The sequence below is a fragment of the Engystomops pustulosus genome, chromosome 3 (assembly GCF_040894005.1).
Source record: "Engystomops pustulosus chromosome 3, aEngPut4.maternal, whole genome shotgun sequence".
In the NCBI taxonomy this organism is placed as follows: domain Eukaryota; kingdom Metazoa; phylum Chordata; class Amphibia; order Anura; family Leptodactylidae; genus Engystomops; species Engystomops pustulosus.
This window is the reverse complement of record NC_092413.1, coordinates 228,817,369-228,842,749: the sequence shown is the minus strand read 5'-3', so window position 1 is coordinate 228,842,749 and position 25,381 is coordinate 228,817,369. Positions and strand designations below refer to the sequence as shown.

The 25,381-nt window shown below is 45.7% G+C and overlaps 1 protein-coding gene across 1 annotated transcript in view; it reads left to right on the top strand.

Moving 5' to 3' along the window:
* The window catches only part of LOC140122762 (fucolectin-like), a 147,769-nt gene extending 144,958 nt beyond the window's left edge, over positions 1-2,811 (top strand). Inside the window, exon 4 of the mRNA XM_072143958.1 lies at positions 2,559-2,811. Within this exon, the coding sequence (XP_072000059.1) occupies positions 2,559-2,730 (172 nt within the window). The 3' untranslated portion in view covers positions 2,731-2,811. The remainder of the gene's footprint in view (positions 1-2,558) is intronic.
* The last annotated feature ends 22,570 nt before the right edge of the window (positions 2,812-25,381 follow it).

Sequence of the window (25,381 nt, the reverse complement as noted above, 5' to 3'; positions counted from 1 at the left end):
GTCCTCTGTTTTAAACAAATTTTTGGACTGCCACATACAGGCACTCAATCTATTTAATTTTTTTTGAGGACCACCTACCTGCTTCTCTGGTTTGAAAACTTTTTTGGACTGCCACATACAGGCACTATCCAAATATAATTGTCTCCATAGCAACCTCCACACGTCGTCTTTATAGCTGCCTCCACACGTTGTCTCCATTGCTACCTCCACACATCATCTCCATAGCTGCCTCCCAAATTCGTCCATATAGCTGCCTCGATACATCGTCCCCTTAGCAAACAAGCTGTGTCAGGCAGAATTTTGGGTTGTTTTCATGGCTTCCACATCAAACTTGTTAACTTTGTCGCCACCCTGCTGTGTTATCCACAAAATATACTGGCAAACTTTTATCATTTACCGATATTATTTCAGCGCTTCTTGCGCATCTGTTTACATTCCCTTCACCCACCATAACCAAGCCAATTACTTATAAGAACAGTACTACACTTGATCTTATACAAAAGGTTCTTAGAAGTGCTGTTTGAAGCCCCCGCCTGCTTTGAAAATGATATTTTTTCAAAGTAAACGCTTCTGGCCCCCAGGCCCATTTTGGGTGGGGAGGAGCCGAGAGACAGGGGCTTGGACAGACGAAAGCTCGCCAGATTAGGCAGCCTCAGAGGCATCCATGCATATTGCCCCTGCTGTTTCCTGTCCATTTCGCCTCCACGATCCTCCACAGCGTCCACCAATGTCTCCATGCGCAACTTTCAACTGTCTATACCCCAGACGCTGGAGCGCGAGAAGATATAAAACACATCATCCCCTTATCAAACGAGCTGTGTCAGGTAGAATTTTCAGGTGTTTCACCAGATACATAGTGGAACTCGGCCCATCTGTCGCCGCCATGCTGGAGACCTGAAGTTTCAATCATAGAAGCGCAATATGGATGCCCCATACTGTCACTCTTAATCATGGAAGTCGTCTCCATGGCTGCCTCCACATGTCGTCCCCTTATCAAACGAGCTGTGTCAGGCTCATTTTTCGGGTGTTTCACCAGATATGTTATGGAACTTGGTCACTTTGTTGCCACCATGCTGTGTTATCGACTAAATATACCGACAACCTTTTGTTGACATAGGAAATCCTTTCAGCGCTTCTTGCTCAACTCCTTTGGTTCCTCTCTGCCACCCAATGAGTCCATTTAGGGTATGTCGCCATGACACTCTCTAGCCTGCCGCTGCTGCCGCTGCCTCTGCATGCCATCTTCTATAGTGTCGGGGTCAATTATTGGATATTTTAGATGCTATCTAGCCTCATTCGGTCACTCTGTCATGGCCATACTGTTGCCCATAATTTTGGCATAATGGTGCGATTAAGCAGCCTCAGAGGCATCCATGCATGCTGCCCCTGCTGTTTCCTGTCCATTTCCATGGTGTTTTTATCATTTTCTGAGGTTTCCAGGTGTTTGGCCCCCCTGCAGTCTGCTGGTGATTGACAGAGCTTTGCTCTAATCAGTCTGGAGCAGGGGATCTGCTTTCCCATACGTGTTCTGCTCACTTTTAGTTCAGTTTAAGTTTATCTTGACCTGTTCCTTATCTTTGGAGATTGTATTTTTGATTTGACTCCTGTTCAGACCACTCACATTCTGATTTTTGTACTGCTTTGCTATCTATGTTGTGACCCGGCTTGTTGACTATTCTGTGTTTGTGTAGTTTGTCCTGTTACGTATTCACACTTTCGCATAGGGAGGTTACAATGCCCAGTTACAGGCCATAGTTTATGGTGTAACAAAAAGGTAGTTGGGGCTTGTTTGGTGGGTTCAGTATCAGGGCTCAGAGTCCCTTTGGTTACAACTGTGGTATATGATGTGGTATATGATGATTTCTCTAATGCTCCATAACTGTCTGCTATTGGCACACTGTCACAGATCTGGTTAATAGAAAGGCCCTGTAGCCTCACAGAGACTTTAGGCTGTCATGGTAATGGATCCAAGTCAAGATACCGGTGCAGATGATCGCATATAAATGGTTAACACCTGCAATTGTTTTAAAACTGACTGCAGATGTTAGTGGTGGGTGTTGCAATGTGCAGCAAACACCCGGTGTATATGCTGCGTTCTCAGCCCACGATCCTCTCTTCATCCATCCTTAATGGCACCTTGATATATCGCAATGTCACATGTCATTAAGGTGTTAAACAGGCCAACCATTCACCTGGGTATATAATATACTTTGTGCTTTCTTTACCTCTAACCCAGTGTCTCCTCAGTTTTTCCACACCTTTAGACACTACGGACCCCTCCTACTCGCACCTACTGCTCACATCTCCTAACTCCTGTTTATTCTATTTCTATTTCACCTGTCCAACTCTTAGCCATCTGCTGACCTTTAGTGTCCAATCATCTAATGTCTATGTTCTACATGCGTCTTTGTGCTAAGGTCCACCCCGTGGTAAGGTAACTTCCATGGATTTGTAGAATGGGTTCCAGGAGTCAGGTTCAGCCCATTGGTTCAGCCCATTCTTTACTATTCCTATATAAATGTAGGGAGGACACTTACCTGTCCCCTTTCTTCCCACAGGTGTGCGGTGGTGACTTCTATCGCAGATGGAGGGACTCAGACGTATCAGTGTAACAATATGGTCGGGAGATACGTCAATATCGTGTTAACTGGAAAAACTGAATATCTCCACCTGTGTGAGGTTCAGATCTTTGGAGAAAACCTTCCGCGGCCTTTCTCTTGCACAGTATAGTAACGATGGACGATCACTTTACTTGTATCTACAAGATATCATGAAATAAAGGCGTCCACTGATACAACAATTGGTGTGAAATTTTTCTTCAGATCTAAGGTTGAGCAGGACAATTCCTTTCTGTGGTGAGGAATATAAATAACCACCAAATCTTGGCTATTATTTATTATTTTAGTTTATTATTTTAGTTAACCTGTTTTGAATCTAATATTCTGTGCTGGGAGGTTGGAAAGAATTCCAAATGTGGTGATTTGGCAAAAAACTAAGTACCGTAAACACTTGAGAATAAGCCGACCCAAGTATAAGCCGAAACCCCTAATTTTACCACCATAAACTGGGAAAACCTACTGATGCGAGTATAAGCCAAGGGTGCCCCCAGTAGTATATAGCCAGCCCCCTGTAGTATATAGCCAGCCCCCAGTAGTATATAGCCAGCCCCCTGTAGTATATAGCCAGCCCCCTGTAGTATATAGCCAGCCCCCTGTAGTATATAGCCAGCCCCTGTAGTACATAGCCAGCCTGTCCCCATTAGTATACAGCCAGCCTTCCCCCATTAGTATACAGCCAGCCAGCCCCCATGTAGTATACAGCCAGCCAGCCCCATGTAGTATACAGCCAGCTAGCCCCATGTAGTATACAGCCAGCCAGCTGTCAGTAGTATATAGCCAGCTAGCCGACAGTAGTATACAGCCAGCCAGCCCCAGTAATATATAGCCAGCCAGCCCCCAGTAGTACATAGCCAGCCAGTCCCAAGACACAAAAACACAGAAAATCTCACTGATCTAATGAAACCTTATGCACTGTACAGGACACATTCATTGATACACAAAAAGCTCAGAGATTTCCATCGTTCAGCTCTGATATTGATGCAATGTTACTAGAATCTAACCCATCCGCTCTATCTATAAATATGTCACACAACAAGTCTTTTTTAGAAATAGGACCTACCCGTCCACAAACTCCCTTACAACAAGTCGCAGATCCAAGCACAAACAGTTCTAATAAAAATGAGCAATATGAAGGAAAAAATCACAAAGTCAACTCATGAAGTTTTTTATGTGTCTACATACCCCAACACCAAGAAAAAAAAAAAGAACAGAGGATGAAGAGGAGGAATTAGAACTAAATAAAAAAAAAAAATAGATAACCAGAAAAGTTTCTAGAAAAAAATCTAAAGACCCGAAAACAAAAGCGGTAAATGAGAATGAAAACAATCAAGTAAAGCAAAAATTTTGTTGGAAGACAAAAAAATCCGTTCTTTCAAAGAGACTAAATTTCTGTCCTTCTCAAAAGAAACAGACACATTCACTCTCTTTATACTAATTTTTACAGAAAATTAAAAACCTTTTTTTACGAAAAGGAAAGAAAGGAAAGAGTTAACCAATAAAAAATGACGGCAGATCCATATAAACATCAAGAAGTGACAAAGAAATCTAAATGTAACCCTGTACATGTTATAGGTCTCCACTTGGATCCTTTTTATAGTACAAGATTTTAGAACAATCAATTCAAAACAAACTTCTGGGAACAATTAAACAAACAAATGAAAAAAAAAAAAAGCCCTTAGGATTCCGAAGAATGATACAAATATTGTAATCAGATCGGCGGAGAAGGGCGGGGCTATCGTTGTAGAAATGTCGGGAACATTTAGATGTAATGATAAAAAATGTTCCTGTTTAAATAAACAATAACAAACAATAATGAAACAGACGTATTCACATTTCTGGCTCTGGAGAAACTTTATAATGTAACCAAAAAATTACATGTAATTTATCATTAGTCTCCCTAGTAACAAACAGCTGTGGGCTGTAATACATAAGGGGGGACTACTCAATGGGGCACATTTACTTACCTGTCCCTACGCGATCCCCGAGGTGCGATCCCGGAGGAGAAAGTACAGCTACCCTGAATCCTGCATGTGTCGCTTCCCCGATCAGGTCCACAGGAGTTCACCTTCTTCTTCTTGGTGCATGTAAGTGCATTATATGCGACACAATTTTAATGTTAAGTCCCGCGGTTTGTCCAAATCCATCCGGGTCGGCTGCCCCCTGAATTCTGTCGAATGAAAGTCGGTGCGACTGCGGCACAATCCGATAGCGTGCGACAAAAAACCCTGTTAAATGCGGCGCAAAATGGAAATTGTCAAGAAACCCAGCGGGAATGAGGTCTGCGGACCCATAGTAATTGTGACCCTATGTGTTTCCATGGACATAGATTTAAAGCCAAAAATTACTTTTTCAAACAAAGTTTGTCACGACACCCCACGATGGAACATAAAAAGACGTTTAACCATTTAAAAGTGAAAGTATAGAACAAATTTCAAAATTTCCTGAAAAGCCACATAATAGAAATGAAGTACTGAATAGAATAGAATCCTTTTGGATTTATCAATTTAAAAATTTTGCATTCAGACGGATTAAAGGGAACCTGTCACCAGGGACCTCATTTTCACTAAAGACAGGTTGTAGAAGCCCATCGCACCCGCAGTGCAAAAATGCCTCTCTGCCTTTTATAAGCAATTGCATTACAATATAATTATGTGTTATAACTTAATTTTCACCCTGACAGAATCCTCTGTGTAGCCCCAGGGGTTAGGCTTTGGTGTAGCTGCATTTCAAAAAACAGCATGTGACTTGTCTGTGCTGCAGGCTGCCTCCATCTTTGTGCTCCTGTAAAGCTCCTCCCCCCACTGATGTCAGCTCATCAGGCTGTGACCTCTGTGAAGGTGCAGGAGGGAGGAGCTGTACAGGAGCAAAAAGGTGGGGGCTGAGAGCTCTGCAGCACAGACAAGTCAAGTCCCCTGTTGTTTTTTGAAATGCATCCAAACCGAAGCCCAACCCCTGGGACTACACAGAGGATTCTGTCAGGATGCAAGGTAATTTATGCAAAAAATCGCTAGAAGGCGGTAGAGAAATTATAGGGGCACTGCTCGTATCCTCAATCTCTTGTATTACCCTCTGACATATGGGTTTTAACAATAGTATTTATAATGAGAGTTCATTTTTTCTGGGGAGGAAAAAGATACGGAAGGTGCTCTGACTTAGTCAAAAGAAAGGACAGTCTTTCATCTAAAACACATCAGAGTAGTAGAAAAATAGTCGGCACTCACCGTTTTTTTTCTTTAAAATATACTTTTTCTTTTATTTCATATCGTTTAAAAATTGTTCAGTCGCCGGGATAGGGTCAGTGACTGAACCCCTATCAAAATATATTGATTGGCTTCTGAGACCCTTATTGACTAAAATTCCCTCATATATAAAGGACACAAACGACTTCCTAAAAATATCTAAGAATTGTGTCTGGCAGAACAACTTTCACTTAACTTCCATTGATGTAGAGAGCCTCTACACAAGAATCCCACAAAAAATTGGAATTGAGGCCATTGAGAAAATACTTACCGAGGCAGGAAAAGATTCTAATCTAATTGCATTCATTAGCGAGGCTACACAATTCGTCCTATCAAATAATACCTTCAAGTTCCAAGAGAAATGGTTTAGGCAGTTGGACGGGACGGCCATGGGGACACCCATGGCATGCACTTATGCAAACATTTTCCTAGCCTTTTTTGAGGATAAATATGTCTACACGACAGAAAATATATATCTAAAAATGATTCAGTATTACCATCGTTATGTAGACGATATTTTCATTGTTTGGTCAGGCACAAAACAAGAATTTGAAGATTTCGTGTCGTATCTAAATCGAAATGTCATGAACATGTACTTCACATATAATTTTGGAGGGGAGAAAATAGAATTTTTAGATGTGGAAATATTGGTTAAAAATAATGAACTGGTCACTACCATGTTTAGAAAATCTACAGCCACCAATACATATTTGCATTACACCAGTTACCACCCTCATCATGTAAAACGAGCTATACCATATGGCCAGTACCTCCGCCTACGACGGATAAACAGTGATACAGAACTATTTCATAAACAGGCAGACGAGTTGACTAACAGACTCCTAAAAAGAGGCTATCCTCCTTATTTACTGAAAAAAGCGAGAATAAGAGCAGAAAAATCACTTCCTGAACTCACACCATTTCAAAAAAAGAAAAGAGAGAACCATTTAATAAAATTTAATTTCGCCTTCGATTTCAGCCCAATGGCTGATAAAATAAAAAATGCGATCCATAAAAATTGGCATATAATTAAATCAGACCCACAATTGAAAGAGATAGCTGAAAATGGCCCCACGGTGACCTTCAGAAGAAGCAAAACCATCAAAGACTTCGTAGTACGAAGCAGATTACCAGAGAGGAATAATGAAAAAAACTGGCTAAAAAAAATGACCCCCCCAGGGAATTATAGATGTGGCAACTGTAACCACTGTTCCCAGATGATTCAAGGGAAAACCCTACGAATAGGAGGTATAGACCACAGAGTAAATTCCTTTATCACGTGTAGATCCTGCTTTATTGTCTATGTCATTTTTTGCCCATGTGGACATTTCTATATAGGCAAAACTATAAGAAATTTATTCACGCGGTTTAGGGAACACAAAAATTCTATTATCAATGGCAAAGGTGCTCCACGCTTAATAGAGCATGTCAGGACCACACATGATGGTAACCCCGAGATTTTGTCTTTTGCAGGATTAGAAGCAGTGCCCGTCCTGGTACACGGGGGTGACAGACATAAACAACTTCTTAGAAGAGAGGCATGGTGGATAATAAAAACGGAGGCTCTTGGAGCCTTAGGCCTAAATGATAAAAACGATATGGGAGTCTTTCTATGAAAAATCGAAAAATTGTTTATTATAATCATGTTGGTGTAACTATACCTTTAAACTGTCTTAAATGTGCCTAGAGAATAATACATAACTTGGTTAGACCAAACTACAACTTTTCCGTAGGTCCAGTTCTGCCCTTTCTTAAAATGTATTGGATGTTGCATTTCACTAAGTCCTTCCCCTAAGTCAACGTACCACGCCCCCACCTTCGGTGGGAGAGATATGTGATCTTGCATCAGATTCAGTCTCCATTTAGGTCCGTTTCGCTGTCAAAGGTTTTAGCTCCGCCTACCGAATCAATGATTGGAGGATAATAACGGAGTGGTTCTCTTTCTGGTCCGACGCCGCATCTAGCCCTTTTCTAGGGGGTGGTCAAATCTTGACCCCTCCCCTATCCTTGTTTTTAACCAATAGCAACAGGTAAAGGTCGTGGGTGTGTCTTGTGTGACGTCAGGGGGTTTTGCTTGGCGGCTAGCTTAAATTGTTTGGAACGCCATGCAGCAGTAGGCAAGATGAAGCGCTAGGACAGCGCGAAACGACTCGTCCCTCTAACCCCTATTTTTTCCTGCTGTCAGATGTCTCTCCCTGTGAAACTGAACAATTTTTAAACAATATGAAATAAAAGAAAAAGTATATTTTAAAGAAAAAAAACGGTGAGTGCCGACTATTTTTCTACTACTCTGCAAGGTAATTTATAACACAATTATATTGTAATACAAATGCTTAGGAAAGGCAGAGAGGCGTTTATGCACTGCAGGTTTCATGGGCTTCTGCAACCTGTCTATAGTGAAAATGAGGTCCATGACGACAGCTTCCCTTTAAATGATAGTGGATTCTGTATAAAAAAAAAAGATATAAAACTAATAAGCGTCCTACATCCGAATATCATAGGCTCCACTTCTATATCCATTCCCTTTCGATATACAAGATCACAATTCATCCCAGTTGATCTACATTTAGAATAATTCCTTTTGCCGTCCCTCCCTTCTTTGGCTTAGTCACATACCCGAGTATCTTTTAGAAAAATCTTTTAATAGATTTTTTTAAATACCGAAAATATTGGTAAATCTTTCCTGCATCATAGGGTCAAACGAGTGTCATACATCCGATTTTATGTCAATCAAACTGATGTCATCTCCCTTGTTAGAATGTATAGAAGTTTGTTTATATTAGAACGTTACATGTTACATAGGCCTGAAGAAGACCCCAGTACTGGATCAAAACAAGTCACAATAATAAAGACATTGGGGGATATTTATCATACTCCGGCCGTGCCCCCCCCCTTCACGCTACACTGGTGTGAAGGTGGTCAGATTGGGGGAAATAATCACAAGTGCTAGATATAAGTAATAAGTCAGCGTTTGAGATTATTTCAGGGCTTCTACTCCACTGACGTAGGACAGGGGCCCTGATATATAAAATAAAATTAATAAAAAATTAATAAAATATTAAAAGTTCAAATCACCCCCCTTTCCCTAGAACTGATATAAAACATAATAAACAGTAAAAATCAAACATATTAGGTATCGCCGCGTCCCAAAATGCCCGATCTATCAAAATATAAAAACGGTTACGGGCGGCGGTGACCTCCGAGGCGGGAAATGGCGCCCAAATGTCCGAAATGCGACTTTTACACCTTTTTACATAACATAAAAAAATGAAATAAAAAAATGATCAAAATGTCGCACAGACCTCAAAATGGTAGCAATGAAAACGTCGGCTCATTTCGCAAAAAATTACCCCTCACACATCTCCGTGCGCCAAAGTATGAAAAAGTTATTAGCGGCAGAAGATGGCAAAAATTTTTTTTCTTTTTTGTACACATTCGTTTAATTTTTGAAAATGTATTAAAACACAATAAAACCTATATAAATCTGGTATCACCGCGATCGCACCGAACCAAAGAATAAAGTAGAGGGGTTATTTGGAGCCAAGAGTGAAAGTCGTAAAAACTGAGCCCACAAGAAAGTGACGCACGTGCGTTTCTTTTTCAATTTTTCCACATTTGGAATTTTTTTTCAGCTTCGCAGTACACGGCATGTTAAAATAAATAACATTACGGGAAAGTAAAATTTGTTACGCACAAAATAAGCCCTCACACAGGTCTGTACACGTAAAAATGAAAAAGTTATGGATTTTTGAAGTTGGAGAGCGAGAAATGAGCCGAAAAACCCTGCGTCCTTAAGGGGTTAAGCCCTTAACGACTTGGCCATTTTCGTGTTTCCGTTTTTGCACTGCACCTTCAAAAATCCAAACTTTTTAAATTGTTCCATGTATAGAGATGCATGAGGGCTTGTTTTCTGTGTGACTAATTGTACTTTCCAGTGAGAAGCAGCCCTAGGTCACCTCGCCCTGACATGTATCCCCTCCACCGCTGCTGTGACATCTAGGAAAAAGCAGAAGGAAAACAGAAACCGAAAAGAATATCAGAATAACCTGAAATAAAAATATTAACACCTGATAGACTTCACACCTCTTGGTCCTGAGTGTAGAAGGAAAGAAGCCCCCCCCACGTGTCCTCAAAATTTTCTAACCGGGGGGCAGACCACCTCACATAGCCGAGCCCACCCCTTGATGGCCATCCAGGAGGGAGGGGGGCCAATTGCCAGTCGGCATCTTTCAAATCTGGCACCCAAAATCCCCCACAGTCTTCGGCCCCTTCTCTATTAGATTTGGGGCCGAAGAGACTGTGGCGATTTGTAATCTAAGCCAAATAGTATGGCTCTTGACCCAAGAATTAGACACAGACACGATCATTAATCAGAAGAGATTTGTTTTTGGTTGGGAATGTGTCAAGGCCACAGCAATTTTATTTAACAATAAAAATAACTTTTTGTAACTGAATGTTTTAAATGTTAAAGTGCAATAAAGTCTTTTTAACATAAGTGACACGCCCGCCAGGCTTGTTTTGTAGAGAAGTCTTCTCCCGAAATGGCGTCCGCCGCAGGACAGCCATCATGTGGGTGCCTTCACCTCGTCCTAGGGCATGTATGTCCTCCACCCCTTAAGGAGCCACCAAGGCACAGTAGCACTGGCTGCGACCGCCCCCACTGCCCAAGGGGATTGCCTTTTTTGCCAACTCCTGCAGGCCTGAGAGAAAAAAGTCTAACATGATGGGGTCTGACATGGGGATCCCTGCAACCCATATCCCAGCTCACAGGTGCACCCGTGTGCCTCCTGGGGCCCCCAGAGCCTGCCTGCAGGAGAACTCACCTCTCCTGGCTCCAGTAGTTGTCTCCGTGGCTCCCACGGTTCAGTGCGTGTCCCTGTCTCCTAGGGTGTGTGCGCCAGCTCGCAAAGATTTAAAGGGCTAGCACGCCGATAATTGGTGCTGGCCTGCCACCTTCCCTGATAAAGTCCTAGTCCCTTCCTGTGACCCCTGCCGGATCTTTGTGCTTCTATGCCCGAGTGAAAGCTTTCTTACATGCCCTTTGCGATTATCCTGATTTCCAGTTGTGACCTTGATTCTTTTCCTGAATCCGATCCCGTGATGCCTGTCCTGACCTACAGCTACGTCCCTGACTACGAGTTTGCCTGGTGATTTAGTACTACTTAGCAGATGCCTGTTGTCCCTTTCCATTTCTAAGTGGCAAAAAGACACACCACCCATATCTGCCACATGCTTTGAGATCCTAATGTTCAAGATCATTCTAGCCCTGTCAATTGCTTTATGGACACGGGCACCCTTCCAGTGGCAACGTGGGATGATTTCCGACCACGCCATCATTACGGAGTTAAAAAAGGATGGGAAAAGGGCAAGGTCCTTGTAATGGCAGGACACAAACAAGGACAGTGAGCCCTGAGACTGAGACCCCCAATCTGTCCTTACCTACTTATTGGGGCCCCCCTAAACAGAGGCCAATAACTGGGTGGCGTTCCCTCCCTGGGTAAGGTGTGAACACGTAACAAAACAGACAAACAAACACAATAAGGCGATATAAACAATCTGAGTCGGCAACAGCGGGAATATCAATAACCAAATCGCAATCCTAATAGAATAGTCAATAAACAGGCAAGAGATCAGAAACCAGAAGTCAGAAATCAGAAATACAAGAGAGCTAGAAATACAGCAAGATAACAGTTTGACCAGCAAGGAGTCAAAGCAACACTGGAGACTTATAGGGAACTCAGCGCTGCCACAGGTGGAAGGAGCAGCAATTACAGATCACAGTGTTAACTCTTGCAAGACAGACTCAGTGAGGGGAGTGGCAGACATCAGGTCATACAGCATAGGACCTAGTTCACACTGCAGAATGATGATAAACTCAGTGGGGGACATTTACTATGGCGTTTCCACCAGTTTTGTGGGGCTCTCACCACATGTTCTGCTCTCAGACCTATTTATTAGCTGTCGGGGACAGAAAAAATGCCTTTTTCCGTCTGCTCCGACTCTTCTCCGAAAAGGGGCGTGGCTTTGGCGGAGTGGAAACTCAGACAGAATTAATATGTGTCACAGCCATTTTTGGGCGCTGTAAACTGGCGGAAAGTAGACCAAAAGAAAACTGGTCTAGCAGGGACTGTTGGACACATTTCTGGTGCTTGGGACAGATTTTGGTCCCAGGGACAGAAAATGGGCTCGGGGACAGAAAATGGGCTCGGGGACAGAAATGTCTCTGCACAGCTCTACAATATTAAATGTGTATCTTCTTTCCGAGAGCAGGTCGGTAACAAAGCCAATGCAGACACCGACACTCTAAGTAAATGTCCCCCAGTGTCTCCTGATCCTACCAGCACGGTTAGAGGAGACAGGAGGCGCATACGTGACAGTACCCCCCCTTTTACGAGGGGCCACTGGACCTTCATTAGGACCACCAGGTTTGGAGGGGTTTCGCTGATGATATTGCCTGAGGAGGCGCGAGGCATGAAGATCTCTGCTAGCGACCCACGTACGATCCTCAGGGCCGAACCCCTTCCAATGTACTAGATACTGGATAGAGTTCTGAAATCTGCGAGAGTCAAGAATTTTCTCAACTTCAAACTCCAGTTCTCCCTGAATGACAATGGGAGCCGGTGGCTCAGACCTAGGCAGGACAGGGAGGACGTACTTCTTTAGTAGAGATTTATGAAAGACATTATGGATACGGAGGGTACGGGGTAACTGAAGTCTGAATGCCACTGGATTTATCACTTCGGTAATAGTGTATGGACCCACATAGCGGGGAGCAAATTTCCATGATGGCACTCTAAGACGGAGGTTTTTGGTTGACAACCACACACGTTCTTCCACAACGTACTCGGGACCAGGTGACCGTTTTTTGTTAGCCTGACGTTGTTGGGAATCTTGGGCTTTAACCAGGTTCGAAAGAGCCCGAGCCCAGACTAAGCTTAGTCATTGGAAGGTACTTTCAGCGGACGGATTAACAGATTCAATCTCTCTACATGACGAGTACCTAGGATTAAACCCATAATTACAATAGAATGGTGAAACTGTGGTGGAGGAATTTACCCTATTGTTTAGGGCAAACCCCATTTTTCCTGAGAGTCAGAGACATAACACCTTAGAAATTGCTCCAGAGTCGGATTTAATCTCTCAGTTTGGCCATTGGTCTCCGGATAAAAGGCGGAAGAGAAGGACAGAGAGACACCCAGACGACCACAGAACGCCCTCCAAAATTTGGATACAAACTGAACACCTCGATCAGACACAATATTCTCTGGAATCCCATGAAGACAAAGTATATGATTGATAAACAGGGAGGCTAATATCTTGGCACTGGGAAGCTTCTTCAAAGGAATCAAGTGACACATGTTAGAGAACCTATCACATACCACCCAGATAACAGTTTTCCCCTGGGAATCAGGCAAATCATTTATAAAATCCATAGATATGCAAGTCCAGGGTCTTCTAGGAAGAGGGAGAGGATGTAGAAGTCCTTCCAGACAATGATGAGGTACTTTAGATCTATCACAGACCTCGCAAGCAGCCACAAAACCCTGGACATCACGGGACCATGACGGTCACCAGTAGGACCTGGACAGCATATACTTAGTTCCAGCAATACCTGGGTGACCGGCCAGGACAGAGCAATGTATCTCTTCCAGAACGCAGAGTCGTAAGTTAGGGGGGACAAAAAGTCTCCCTACAGGTACATTATCAGGAGCAGAATCCTGGGCATTAGCAATGGCAGCGGTTAAATCCTGGTCAATGACAGAAATGACAACACCGGGTGACAGGATCTTTTCTGGAACCGTCTCAGGGGCATTACTGGAGAAGCTACGAGATAGAGCATCAGCCTTAGTGTTCTTAGACCCCGGACGATATGTTATAATAAAGTCAAAACGAGTGAAAAACAAAGCCCAACGAGCCTGTCTAGGATTAAGCCTTTTAGCACTATCTAGATACAGCAAATTTTTGTGGTCTGTTATAACTGTAATTTGATGTCTAGCCCCCTCAAGGAAGTGCCTCCACTCCTCAAACGCCCACTTTATGGCCAGGAGTTCACGATTACCAACATCGTAGTTGCGCTCAGTAGGGGAGAACTTCCTTGAGAAAAATGCTACAGGACAAGATTAGTAAGGGATTCAGGACCCGGAGACAAAACAGCCCCAACCCCAAACTCAGATGCGTCAACCTCTACAATAAAAGGTTGATTCAAATCAGGCAGAATCAAAACAGGAACATTCATGAAACTTTTTTTTAATTGCATGAATGCTAACTCAGCATCTGGAGTCCAATGGGTTACATCAGCACATTTCCTAGTGAGATCTGTCAACGGCTTGGCCAAAACAGAAAAAATTTTAATAAATTTTCGATAGTAATTAGCAAAACCCAAAAATCGTTGTATGGATTTCAAGCTTGTGGGCTGTTCCCAATTTTCAATAGCCGTGACTTTGGCTGGATCCATACAAAAAGACTCAGGAGTGATAATATAACCCAGAAAGGATATTTTTTGGACTCCAAACAAACACTTAGACAGTTTAGCGAACAACTGATTCTGGCGAAGACTAGACAGTACATTTCTAGACACCATGTTCGGCGCGCAGCTGCTCGTAGCTGCGCGCCCTCGTCCGCCGATCCTGCCGTCTGCGCATGCGCAGAACAGCAGGCCCGCGCCTGCCGAACATGGTGAGTAGGAGGGGAAAAGTGGCTACCGGGGCGTGGAGTAGCCGCCTCGTGTAACCTCAGATGCGGCTACTCCACGCCCCAGTAGCCGCATAAGTAAATTAACATATTAGGGTAATAAAAGTTTACAAAACAGTGCGGGGACGTGAGGATTAGCCCTTAAAAGGGCTATCCTCATGTCCCATTGATTCACCTACCACCCAATCTACCTTTATAGGTAGATTTGTGGTGGTAGGTTTCCTTTAACGGAGAGGAATCAGCACCAGTAACCTGGAATGGAACATCCAGTTTTATCAAATCAACGCCGAGGGCCATAACAAAATTCAAATTAACAAAATTTGCTGCAGCCCCTGAATCCAAAAAGGCTTTGCCAGAAACAGATCTCTCATTGACCGAGAGGGTTATAGGTAACAAAATTTTAGAGACTGATTCGGGAAATACCTGTGCACCTAACCTTCCCGAAGGCCGCCTAGGCGCTGGAGTTTTCCGGCACTGGTCTTACAGGGCACGTCCTTATCAGGTGACCGGAGTTCCCACAGTAGAAACAGAGCGAATTCCTTTTACGGTGTTCCTTGCGGTCACGGGGAGAAAAGGTGCCCACTTGCATGGGTTCTTCTGCATTCCCCATGATTCTTTAGAAGGATTGACGGAGAAAGAAGGCAGAGAAGTAGGAACACGGAAAGCAGACACACGCTCACGTTTACGTTCCCTAAAGCTACTCTGACTGCCTGTTCTAGAGTGTTAGGATTGGGATGTACCACTAGCAGATCTTTAAGGGCATCAGACAGGCCTAATCTGAATTGGTACCTAAGGGCACAATCACCCCAACCCGTTGGAATGGCCCACCTTCTGAATTCAGAACAATAGTCCTCAACTGCACGTTTACCCTGACGTAAAGCAGTCAACTGTTCCTCAGCATAACTGGATTTGTCTGGTTCTTCATACAGAGATCCTAAGGGTGACGACACACATGGCGTTTTTAGGCCATTTTTGGGCCGTTTTTAGGTAGTGCGTTTTCACATCGTTAAAAACGCATGCGTTTTTGACAGGTTTGAGCAATTATCTTAATTCAAACTGGTCAAAAACGCATGCGTTTTTAACGATGTGAAAACACACTAACTAAAAACGTCCCAAAAACGCCATGTGTGTCTTCACCCTAAGGCCGCGGTCACACGATCCGCTAAGCGTCCGTTCATAACGCGACGCTAGCGCACAGGGGGCGGTCCTCGGCCCGAACGGACATGCGTTAACAGGGAAACGCATGCGATCGGCTTATCAATCGCACGCGTTTCCCTGTTAACGCATGTGCGGTCGGGCCAAGGACCGCCCCCTGTGCGCTAGCGTATGAACGGACGCCTAGCGGATCGTGTGACCGCGGCCTAAGGCTGGCGCCACACGTGGCGCTTTTGTCTGCGTTTGCGAACGCAAACGCAGACAAAGTCGCGCCCACCGGGGAGGGCCTCGGCCCGATCGCATCGGCGTTTCTATGGAAACGCCTGCGATCGGGAACGAGCCGCCGGTGTTTCGTGTTAATTTAACGCGAAACACCGGCGTCTCGTTCCCGATCGCAGGCATTTCCATGGAAACGCCGATGCGATCGGGCCGAGGCCCGCCCCGGTGGGCGCGACTTTGTCTGCGTTTGCAAACGCAGACAAAAGCGCCACGTGTGGCACCAGCCTCAGGCTGAAAAGAAAAGATCCACAGAGGTCAATTCAGGTGCATCAGAGGCTAATGAAAATGCCCACTCTTGGGGACTACCTCGCCGGAGTGAAATGATAATGCCCACCTTTTGTACTTCATTTCCTGAAGACTGGGGCCTAAGACGAAAATACAAATAACAACTCTCCCTGAAGGAGAAATAAAGTTTCCTATCACCACTAAAGAGATAAGGAAGCTTGACTTTAGGTTCACACACTGACAAACCTGAGGTAGCAGGGGGGCGCTGTTCCTGCTACCATCTGAACTAAGCCATGTATCTGGCTGCTAATGGCCTCCATAATACTGGCCCAGTGATATAATATTATGGCTGATCAAAATGTAATGGCAGGACACAAACAAGGAGAGTGAGCCCTGACACTGAGACCCCCAATCTGTCCCTACCTACTTATTGGGTCCCCCCTAAACGGAGGCCAATAACTGGGCGGCGTTCCCTCCCTGGGAAAGGTGTGAACACGTAACAATACAGACAAACAAACACAATAAGGCGAGGTAAACAATCCGAGTCGGCAACAGCAGAGAATAACAACAACCAAATCACAATCCAAATAGAACAGTCAATAAACAGGCAAGAATTCAGAAACCAGAAGTCAGAAATCAGAAATACAAGAGAGCTAGACACACAGCAAGATAGCAGCGACCAGCAAGGAGTCAAAGCAACACTGGAGACTTAGGGTGAAGACACACATGGCATTTTTGGGCCGTTTTTACTAAGTGCGTTTTCAGATCGCTAAAAAACGCATCCGTTTTTTAAAAATGCATGCGTTTCTGAAAACGCATGCGTTTTTGTCCATTTTCCATTGCACAATTTCGGCAAAACGGACAAAAACGCATGCGTTTTTAACGATCTGAAAACGCACTTAGTAAAAACGGCCCAAAAACGCCATGTGTGTCTTCACCCTTATAGGGAACTCAGCCCTGCCACAGGTGGAAGGAGCAGCAATTACAGATCACAGTGTTAACTCTTGCAAGACAGACTCAGTGAGGGGAGTGGCAGACATCAGGTCAGACAGCATAGGACCTAGTTCACACTGCAGAATGATGATAAACTCAGTGTCTCCTGATCCTACCAGCACGGTTAGAGGAGACAGCAGGCGCATACGTGACAGTCCTCCTTCATGAGGGCAAGTAGCTCACCCAATTTAATGCGAGCCCGGGCGTCGCCACCTGCATGTACCAGGATGACCAAGTTCTCTTGGAAGCCCCTGCTGATCTTAACTACCTTGGGGAGCACTTGAGTCCACTGCATGCCGCGGACGCCACACCAGTGCACCCTAGCCTCGTTAAGCCCAGGGATTTAATAGCTTCCTCTATCATACCACAAGAGTGCGCCGTGGTCGCTGCACCAATGCGAAACGAGGGAGTGCCAAACTCTTTGCGGTTTAAACCTAGGAAAAGAACTGCGCTAAACTGATAGCGGGAAAGCGGTGAACCTGAATGGTGTAGTAAAAAATGATCACCCTCCGGCCGTATGTGGGCATAATTACGAACCATGGTGACTGGGCATGGATTAGAAGCCATAGGGAGTATAGTTAACCAGGTTCCTCTTCCAAAAACGTCAGTTTTTGACTGCCCTAGGGTTAATGTACCCTAGATGGTCTAAGAATTAGTGAAAAAAAAAAAGAAAAAAAAAGTTTAAAAAATAAAAAAAATTAATAAAATATACTGTTTGTTATGTTTTATATCAGTTTCCCTAGAACTGATATAAAACATAACAAACAGTAAAAATCACAGACACATTAGGTATCGCCGCGTCCCAAAATGCCCGATCTATCAAAATATAAAAAAACGTTACGGCCGGCGGTGACCTCCGAGGCGGGAAATGGCGCCCAAATGTCCGAAATGCGACTTTCACACCTTTTTACATCACATAAAAAATGGAATAAAAAATGATCAAAATGTCGCACAGTAAAAAGTATGAAAAAGTTATTAGCTTCAGAAGATGGCAAAATTTTTTTTTTCTTTTTTGTACACATTCGTTAAATTTTTGAAAATGTATTAAAACACAATAAAACCTATATAAATTTGGTATCACCGCGATCGCACCGAACCAAAGAATAAAGCTGAGGTGTTATTTTGAGCGCACAGTCAAAGTCATAAAAACTGAGCCCACAAGAACGTAACGCATGTGGGTTTTTTTAAAAATTCTTCCACATTTGGAAATTTTTTTCAGCTTCGCAGTACACGGCATGTTAAAATAAATAACATTACGGGAAATTAAAATTTGTTACACACAAAATAAGCCCTCACTCAGCTCTGTACACCTAAAAATGTGTACGTAAAAAACTTTATGGATTTTTGAAGGTGGAGAGCGAGAAATGAGCGAAAAAACCCTGTGTCCTTAAGGGATTAAGATTGCGTCCATGTATACAAATAGATCCGGGCAGAGGCTGGAGACTTTTGGGTGATGAAGGAGCTAAAGATGAGCAAGCAATAAAATGCTCGGGTACTCGTTATTCGAGACGAACTTTTCCCGATGCTTGAGTGCTCGTCTCGAATAACGAGCCCCATTGAGGTCAATGGGAGACTCGAGCATTTTTCAAGGGGACCAAGGGTCTGCACAGGGAAGCTTGGCCAAACACCTGGGAACCTCAGAAAAGGATGGAAACACCACGGAAATGGACAGGAAACAGCAGGGGCAGCATGCATGGATGCCTCTGAGGCTGCATAATCGTACCATTATGCCAAAATTATGGGCAACAGCATGGCCATGACAGAGTGACCGAATGAGGCTAGATAGCATCTAAAACATCCAATAATTGACCCTGACACTATAGGGGACGGCATGCAGAGGCAGCGGCAGCAGCGGCAGGCTAGAGAGTGGCATGGCGACATACCCCAAATGGACTCAGGCTTCAAACCAATTTAAAAATTCCTTTTGGCGAGGATAACGTGTAGCACTGTATGTATCTGTATTTGGCCTGGTTAAGGGGGCAGAGAGGAACCAAAGGATGTGAGCAAGAGCTGCTGAAATGATTTCCTATGTGAAAAAAAGGTTGACAGGATATTTAGTAGATAACACAGCATGGCAGCAACAGAGTGACCACGTTCCATAACGTATCTGGTAAAACACCCGAAAAATGAGCCTGTCACAGGTCATTTGGTAAGGCATGTGGAGGCAGCTATGGAGACGATTTTTGGAGGCAGCTATGGAGACGACATGTGGAGGCAGCTATGGAGACGGCGTGTGGAGGCTGCTATGTAGACGACGTGTGGAGGCAATGGAGACGGTTATGGCACCCGAGGTGAACGTAAGGAGGTGAGAAAAGAGGAGTGAAAAGATAGATTTTAGAGGTAAAAGGTTATAGGTTGCAGGCTGAAGGTTGCTGCAATTAAAATTATGTTAGTTGGACCTATGGGATGGAGCTGGCGGTCTGCTGCCAGACGAGCTTTCGCCTGTCCAAGCCCCTTATTATTTTCAAAGCAGGCACCATTTCTAAAAACCTTTTGTTTTAGAACAAATGTAGTGCTGTTCTTATAAGTATTTGGCATGGTTATGGCGGGGGAGGGGAACGTAAAGAGATGCGCAAGTAGCGCTGAGATAATATCGGTCAATGATAAAAGTTTGCCAGTATATTTTGTGGATAACACAGCAGGGTGGCGACAAAGTTAACAAGTTTGATGTGGAAGCCGTTAAAACAACCCCAAATTTTGCCGGACACAGCTCGTTTGCTAACGGTACGATGTATGGAGGTAGCTATGTGGACGACTTTTGGAGGCAGCTGAGGAGACGACGTGTGGAGGCAGCAATGGAGACAACGTGTGGAGGCAGCAATGGAGACAACGTGTGGAGGCAGCTATAAAGACAACGTGTGGAGGCTGCTATAAAGACAACGTGTGGAGGCTGCTATAAAGACAACGTGTGGAGGCTGCTATAAAGATGACGTGTGGAGGCTGCTATGGAGACAATTAAATTTGGATAGCGCCTGTATGTGGCAGTCTGAAAAGTTTTCGAAACAGAGGAGCGGGTAGGTGGCCCTCCAGAAAAATTAAATCGATAGAGTACTATAGCTAGAGCCAGTTGGCCCTGGCAAAAAGTAGCCAGTTGCCTCTGCTTTAGTGTACAAAAAGGAGGAGAAGGAGGAGAAGGAAGAGAATGAGGAGGAGGAGTGCATACATGAGAATCCAGGCTTGATTTATCTTGATAAGCGTCAGCCTGTCAGCGCTGTCAGTCGACAGGCGTGTACGCTTATCGTGATGATGCCACCAGCTGCACTGAAAAACCGCTTTGACAACATGCTAGCGGCAGGGCAGGCAAGAACCTCCAAGGCGTACAGCGCCAGTTCAGGCCACATGTCCAGCTTTGAAACCCAGTAGTTGTAGGGAGCTATGTGATCATTTAGGACGATGGTATGGTCAGCTACGTACTCCCTCACCATCTTTCTGTAAAGATCAGCCCTACTCTGCCGAGACTGGGGACAGGTGACAGTGTCTTGCTGGGGTGACATAAAACTGGCAAAGGCCTTGTAAAGCACACCCCTGCCAGTGCTGGACAAGCTGCCTGCTCGCCTACTCTCCCTCGCTACCTGTCCCGCAGAAGTACCATCTCTGCCGCTAGCGGTGTCACATGGGAAAGACTGTTTCAGCTTGTGCACCAGGGCCGACTGGTATTCATGCATTCTCACACTCCTTTCCGCTACAGGGATGAGAGTGGAAAGATTTTGCTTGTACCGTGGGTCCAGGAGAGTGAATACCCAGTAATCGGTGCTGGGAAAAATTCTTTGAATGCAAGGGTCACGGGATAGGCAGCCTAGCATGAAATCTGCCATAATCACTCCCCTCACTGGCCTGACTCTCCATTTCCTCCCCCTTCTCCAACTCCTCTTCTTCTGCCCATACACGCTGAACAGTTAAGGACTGAGCAATGGTCCCCTCTTCTGTCTCACCGACATTCTCCTCCTTTTCCTCCTCATCCTTCTCCACCTCCTCCGATATGCGCTGAGAAACAGACCGGGGGGTGCTCTGGCTATCAACAAGGGAATCTTCTTCCCCCGTCTCTTGTGACGAGCGCAAAGCTTCCGACTTCATGCCTTCCGACCAGAGAGTTTTTCAACAGGCCAAGCAGCGGGATGGTGAGGCTGATGATGGCGGCATCGCCACAGACCATCTGTGTTGACTCCTCAAAGTTACTCAGCACCTGACAGATATCAGACATCCACGTCCACTCCTCATTGTAGACTTGAGGAAGCTGACTGACCTGACTACCAGTTCTGGTGGAAGTTGACATCTGGCAGTCTACAATCGCTCTGCGCTGCTGGTAAACTCTGGATAACATGGTTAATATGGAATTCCACCTCATGGGCACGTCGCACAACAGTCGGTGAGCCGGCAGTTGGAGGCGGTGCTGCGCTGCCCTGAGAGTGGCAGCATCTGTGTTCGACTTTCTGAAATGCGCACAGATGCGGCGCACCTTCATGAATAAATCAGACAGATTGGGGTATGTCTTGAGGAACTGATGAACTATGAGATTTAACACATGGGCCAGGCATGGCACATGTGTCAGTCTGCCGAGTTGCAGAGCCGCCACAAGGTTATGGCCATTGTCACACACAACCATGCCTGGCTTCAGGTTCAGCGGTGCCAGCCACAGATCGGTCTGCGTCGTGATGCCCTTTAATAGCTCTTGGGCGGTGTGCCTTTTATCCCTTGGCTCAACAGTTTGAGCACCGCCTGCTGTGGCTTAGCGACGGCACTGCTGCTGCGTCTAGAGCTACCACCTGATGGCGCTATGCCCACGGATGGTAATTCGGAGGAGGAGGAGGGGTGGGAGGAGGAGGAGGCATGGTAGGCCTGAGAGACCGAGACAGAGGTAGGCCCCGCAATCATTGGCGTCGGCAGTATATGAGCGGCCCCAGGTTGAGACTTGGTCCAGCCTCCACCAAGTTAACCCTATGTGCCGTCAACAATATACAGTGGCCCTGCCCGGCAGCACTCGTCCACTTGTCCGTGGTTAGGTGGACCTTGTCAGAAACGGCATTGGTCAGGGCACGGATTATGTTGTCTGACATGTGCTGGTGCAGGGCTGGGACGGCACATCGGGAAAAGTAGTGGCGGCTGGGGACCGAATACCAAGGGGCGTCCGCCGCCATGAGGCCTCGGTCTCTACCAGCCTATAGGGCAGCATCTCCAGGCTCGGTAATATGGAGATGTGGACGTTGAGGGCTTGAGCGGGTGGGTGGAACTGTATTTTCTCTTGCGCTCCAGTGTCTGGGGTATAGACAGCTGAACGCTGTGCATGGAGACATTGGTGGACGCTATAGAGGATTGTGGAGGCGAAGGTGTAGTTTTCGAGCGGGAGGTGTTTGTGCCGGGGTCCAGGGGAAGGAGCAGTGGTGGTGTGGGGTGTTTAGCATTCATATGCCTGTGCATACTGGTGATGGTTAAGCTAGTAGTGGTGGAACCCCTGCTGATCCTGGTGTGGCACAGGTTGCACACCACAGTCCGTCGGTCATCTGCTGTTTCTTTAAAGAACCTCCATACTTCCGAAAATCTAGCCCTCGTCACGGGAGCTTCACTACGTGAAACATTAGGCGCTGATGCACGAGCTCTGGCCCTGCCTCTCCGTCTGGCCCCACCATTGCCCCATCATTGTCTTCACCCGGCCTATCGACCCAGCTTGGGTGTGTCACCTCATCATCCTCCGATCCCTCAGTCTGCTCCCCCCCAGACTTCCTGCCCTGACAACAACTTCACCACCGTCTGACAACCGTGTCTCCTCATCGTCCAAACCTCTTTGGACTTCTGCCACTATTTCAACAATGTCATCGTGACCCACAGACTGCAACCGTTGAAAAACCTGGGCATCGGGAAAGAGTTCAGCAGCAACCGGACAAGTGGTTTGTGACTCTGGGAAGGGTCCAGAAAACAGTTCCTCAGAGTATGCCGACTCAAATGCCAAATTTTCCTTTGAGGGGGCAGACTGGGGGAAAGGAGGTTGAGGTGGAGGAGCTGGAGGAGTGCACACTTGGGTAACATGGGTGGACTGTGTGGAAGACTGACTGGTGGACAAATCACTTGAAGCATTGTCCGCAATCCACGACATCACCTGTTTGCACTGTTCTGGCCTCAACAGTGCTCTACCACAAGTCCCAGTAAGTTGAGACATGAAGCTAGGGAGTGTAGTTCTGCGGCGTTCAGCAGGTGGTGTCTTATCCCATCCAGGACCACGGCCTTTGACCCCTGCAGTAATTGGATGCCCACGCCCTCGTCCTCAACATTTTGAAAATGAAAGTCTATTTTATAGACAAAACAGAAATATAAACTGTACATTTTTTGTGTGTTTTTTTTGCCTAACCGTAATCTAATAGAACAACCTAACGCTATCCCTCACAAGCAGCAGCTCTAATGGCATCCAGACAGAGAATGATCCGAGCAGTGCCGGCAGGGGCTAGTATATTCCAGGGTCACCTGATCAGGCCAGCCAACCACTGCTATCGACATGTAAGTGTACCACGTGATGCTGGGTGTAGTGCAGAGTCTCCTGGCTTGTGATTGGCTCTGTTTCTGGCCGCCAAAAATCTAAACGCCGCCATTTTCTCGATCGGGCGCATCCGTGCACCGAGCAGTTGTGAGTATGCTAATGCCCGAACGAGCATCAAGCTCGGACGAGTATGCTTGCTCATCTCTAGAAGGAGCCTAGCATCGCAAAAGCCTGCAGCCAGTTGTGAAGCGTCTTTGAAACCTTGAGCTTCGTTTCCGATCCTTTCTCAAAGGAGCACTCCTTTCTTTGTCGATTGAGATATGCTCGACATTAAGCGGGGACCATATGTCTACATACTCTTCTTTTGTAATGTTGTTTCTGACTTCTTTAGAAACATAGGTGCCTAGGGGGGCAGCGCAAAACATTGAATCCCTAAATGTAATACCAGCCCCTTTGTTACTACTGCCCTGGGTTTGCATGTTCTCCACTATACCCTGTTGGTTTGTTTCTAACTGTGGTATAACTGATTTTAGTGTTGTTAGTGTTAGGGGGTACAGAGGTAATGGGCGACCACGAGGGAAGGCCACTTAACTCACCATAAGCCGCTGTAGGTTGAACTACCAGAATTGGGTGTGTAGGCTGTTCCTGGGCTGCAGGCTGATCCGTAGAAGCCGACTGCTGAGAAGCAGGAGACTGGCGTGGCAGATCTGACTGCTGGGAAGCAGGAGACTGCCATGGCGGAGATCTTCTCATTGAACTGGTGCAGGATGGTCTGCTGAGTGGCGGGTAATGGTGCTGAGATGGATAGCTCAGAGATGTTCTGGATTGTTTTGAATTCTGACAAACAGGTTCCTGATGGCGTCAATAATCGTCGTGGCTGGAGCTGCTTCTGTGAAAGTGTGGCGCATTGCGGGGTGTGGCGGCTTCCGTGTGGCACATGATGGACGCACCATGCAGGGGAATACTTAAATCCGGAATCAGCCTTGAAACCCCGGTGTGACCTCTAAGGGTCAAGGCCGCTGCAACGGTGCCTATAATAAGTAGCGGACCTGATATCACGCTTTTCATGCCTGGGGTGGGGAGTGTGGGAAAGGGGCACTGCATCCATGATCTGGAAAGAGGCATTAAGGGAGCTGCTTCCTAAGGTAGAGGGTGCACCATAGCCTGGTGACATGTGTTGATGCACCTTGGGGAACAGGGCAGGGGAAGTGGATTTGGTGTGGGGAAGATGAGAGAGACTTTTATTGTGCCTCTGGGGGGTTTGGGGCCTGGGAGAGGATGGTGGGAGTTTAGCTGAAGGATCGTGGGATGGGGCAAACGAGAGAGTAGGGGACATAAGGATGTGACCGTGCTGCTTACCCCCAGGAAGAGCATCAGGCAGGGACCCATGCTGGTCGCTTCTTCTGCGGGGAGCAGACAAACCTTGTGCCGGAGGCAAGGGATTCTTCCCAGAAATAAATATTTAAATTTAATATCTATCATCTTTGGAGTAACCCTCTCTTTTGTAAGTGATGTGTATGTGTATGACAGGTCTACACATAAGTGACCTCCTAGACTTTAGGGGATATTTCCTTTGTGGTATAATTCCCATACAACTTATGTAGCGGATCTAGTCTCCTTTTATTAGTTGGTTAGGCCATCCACTGCACACCCTAATACACCGGCAGCCGAGCTCCATCAGTGGTCCCTACTCCCCAGATGTCACCCAGAAAGCT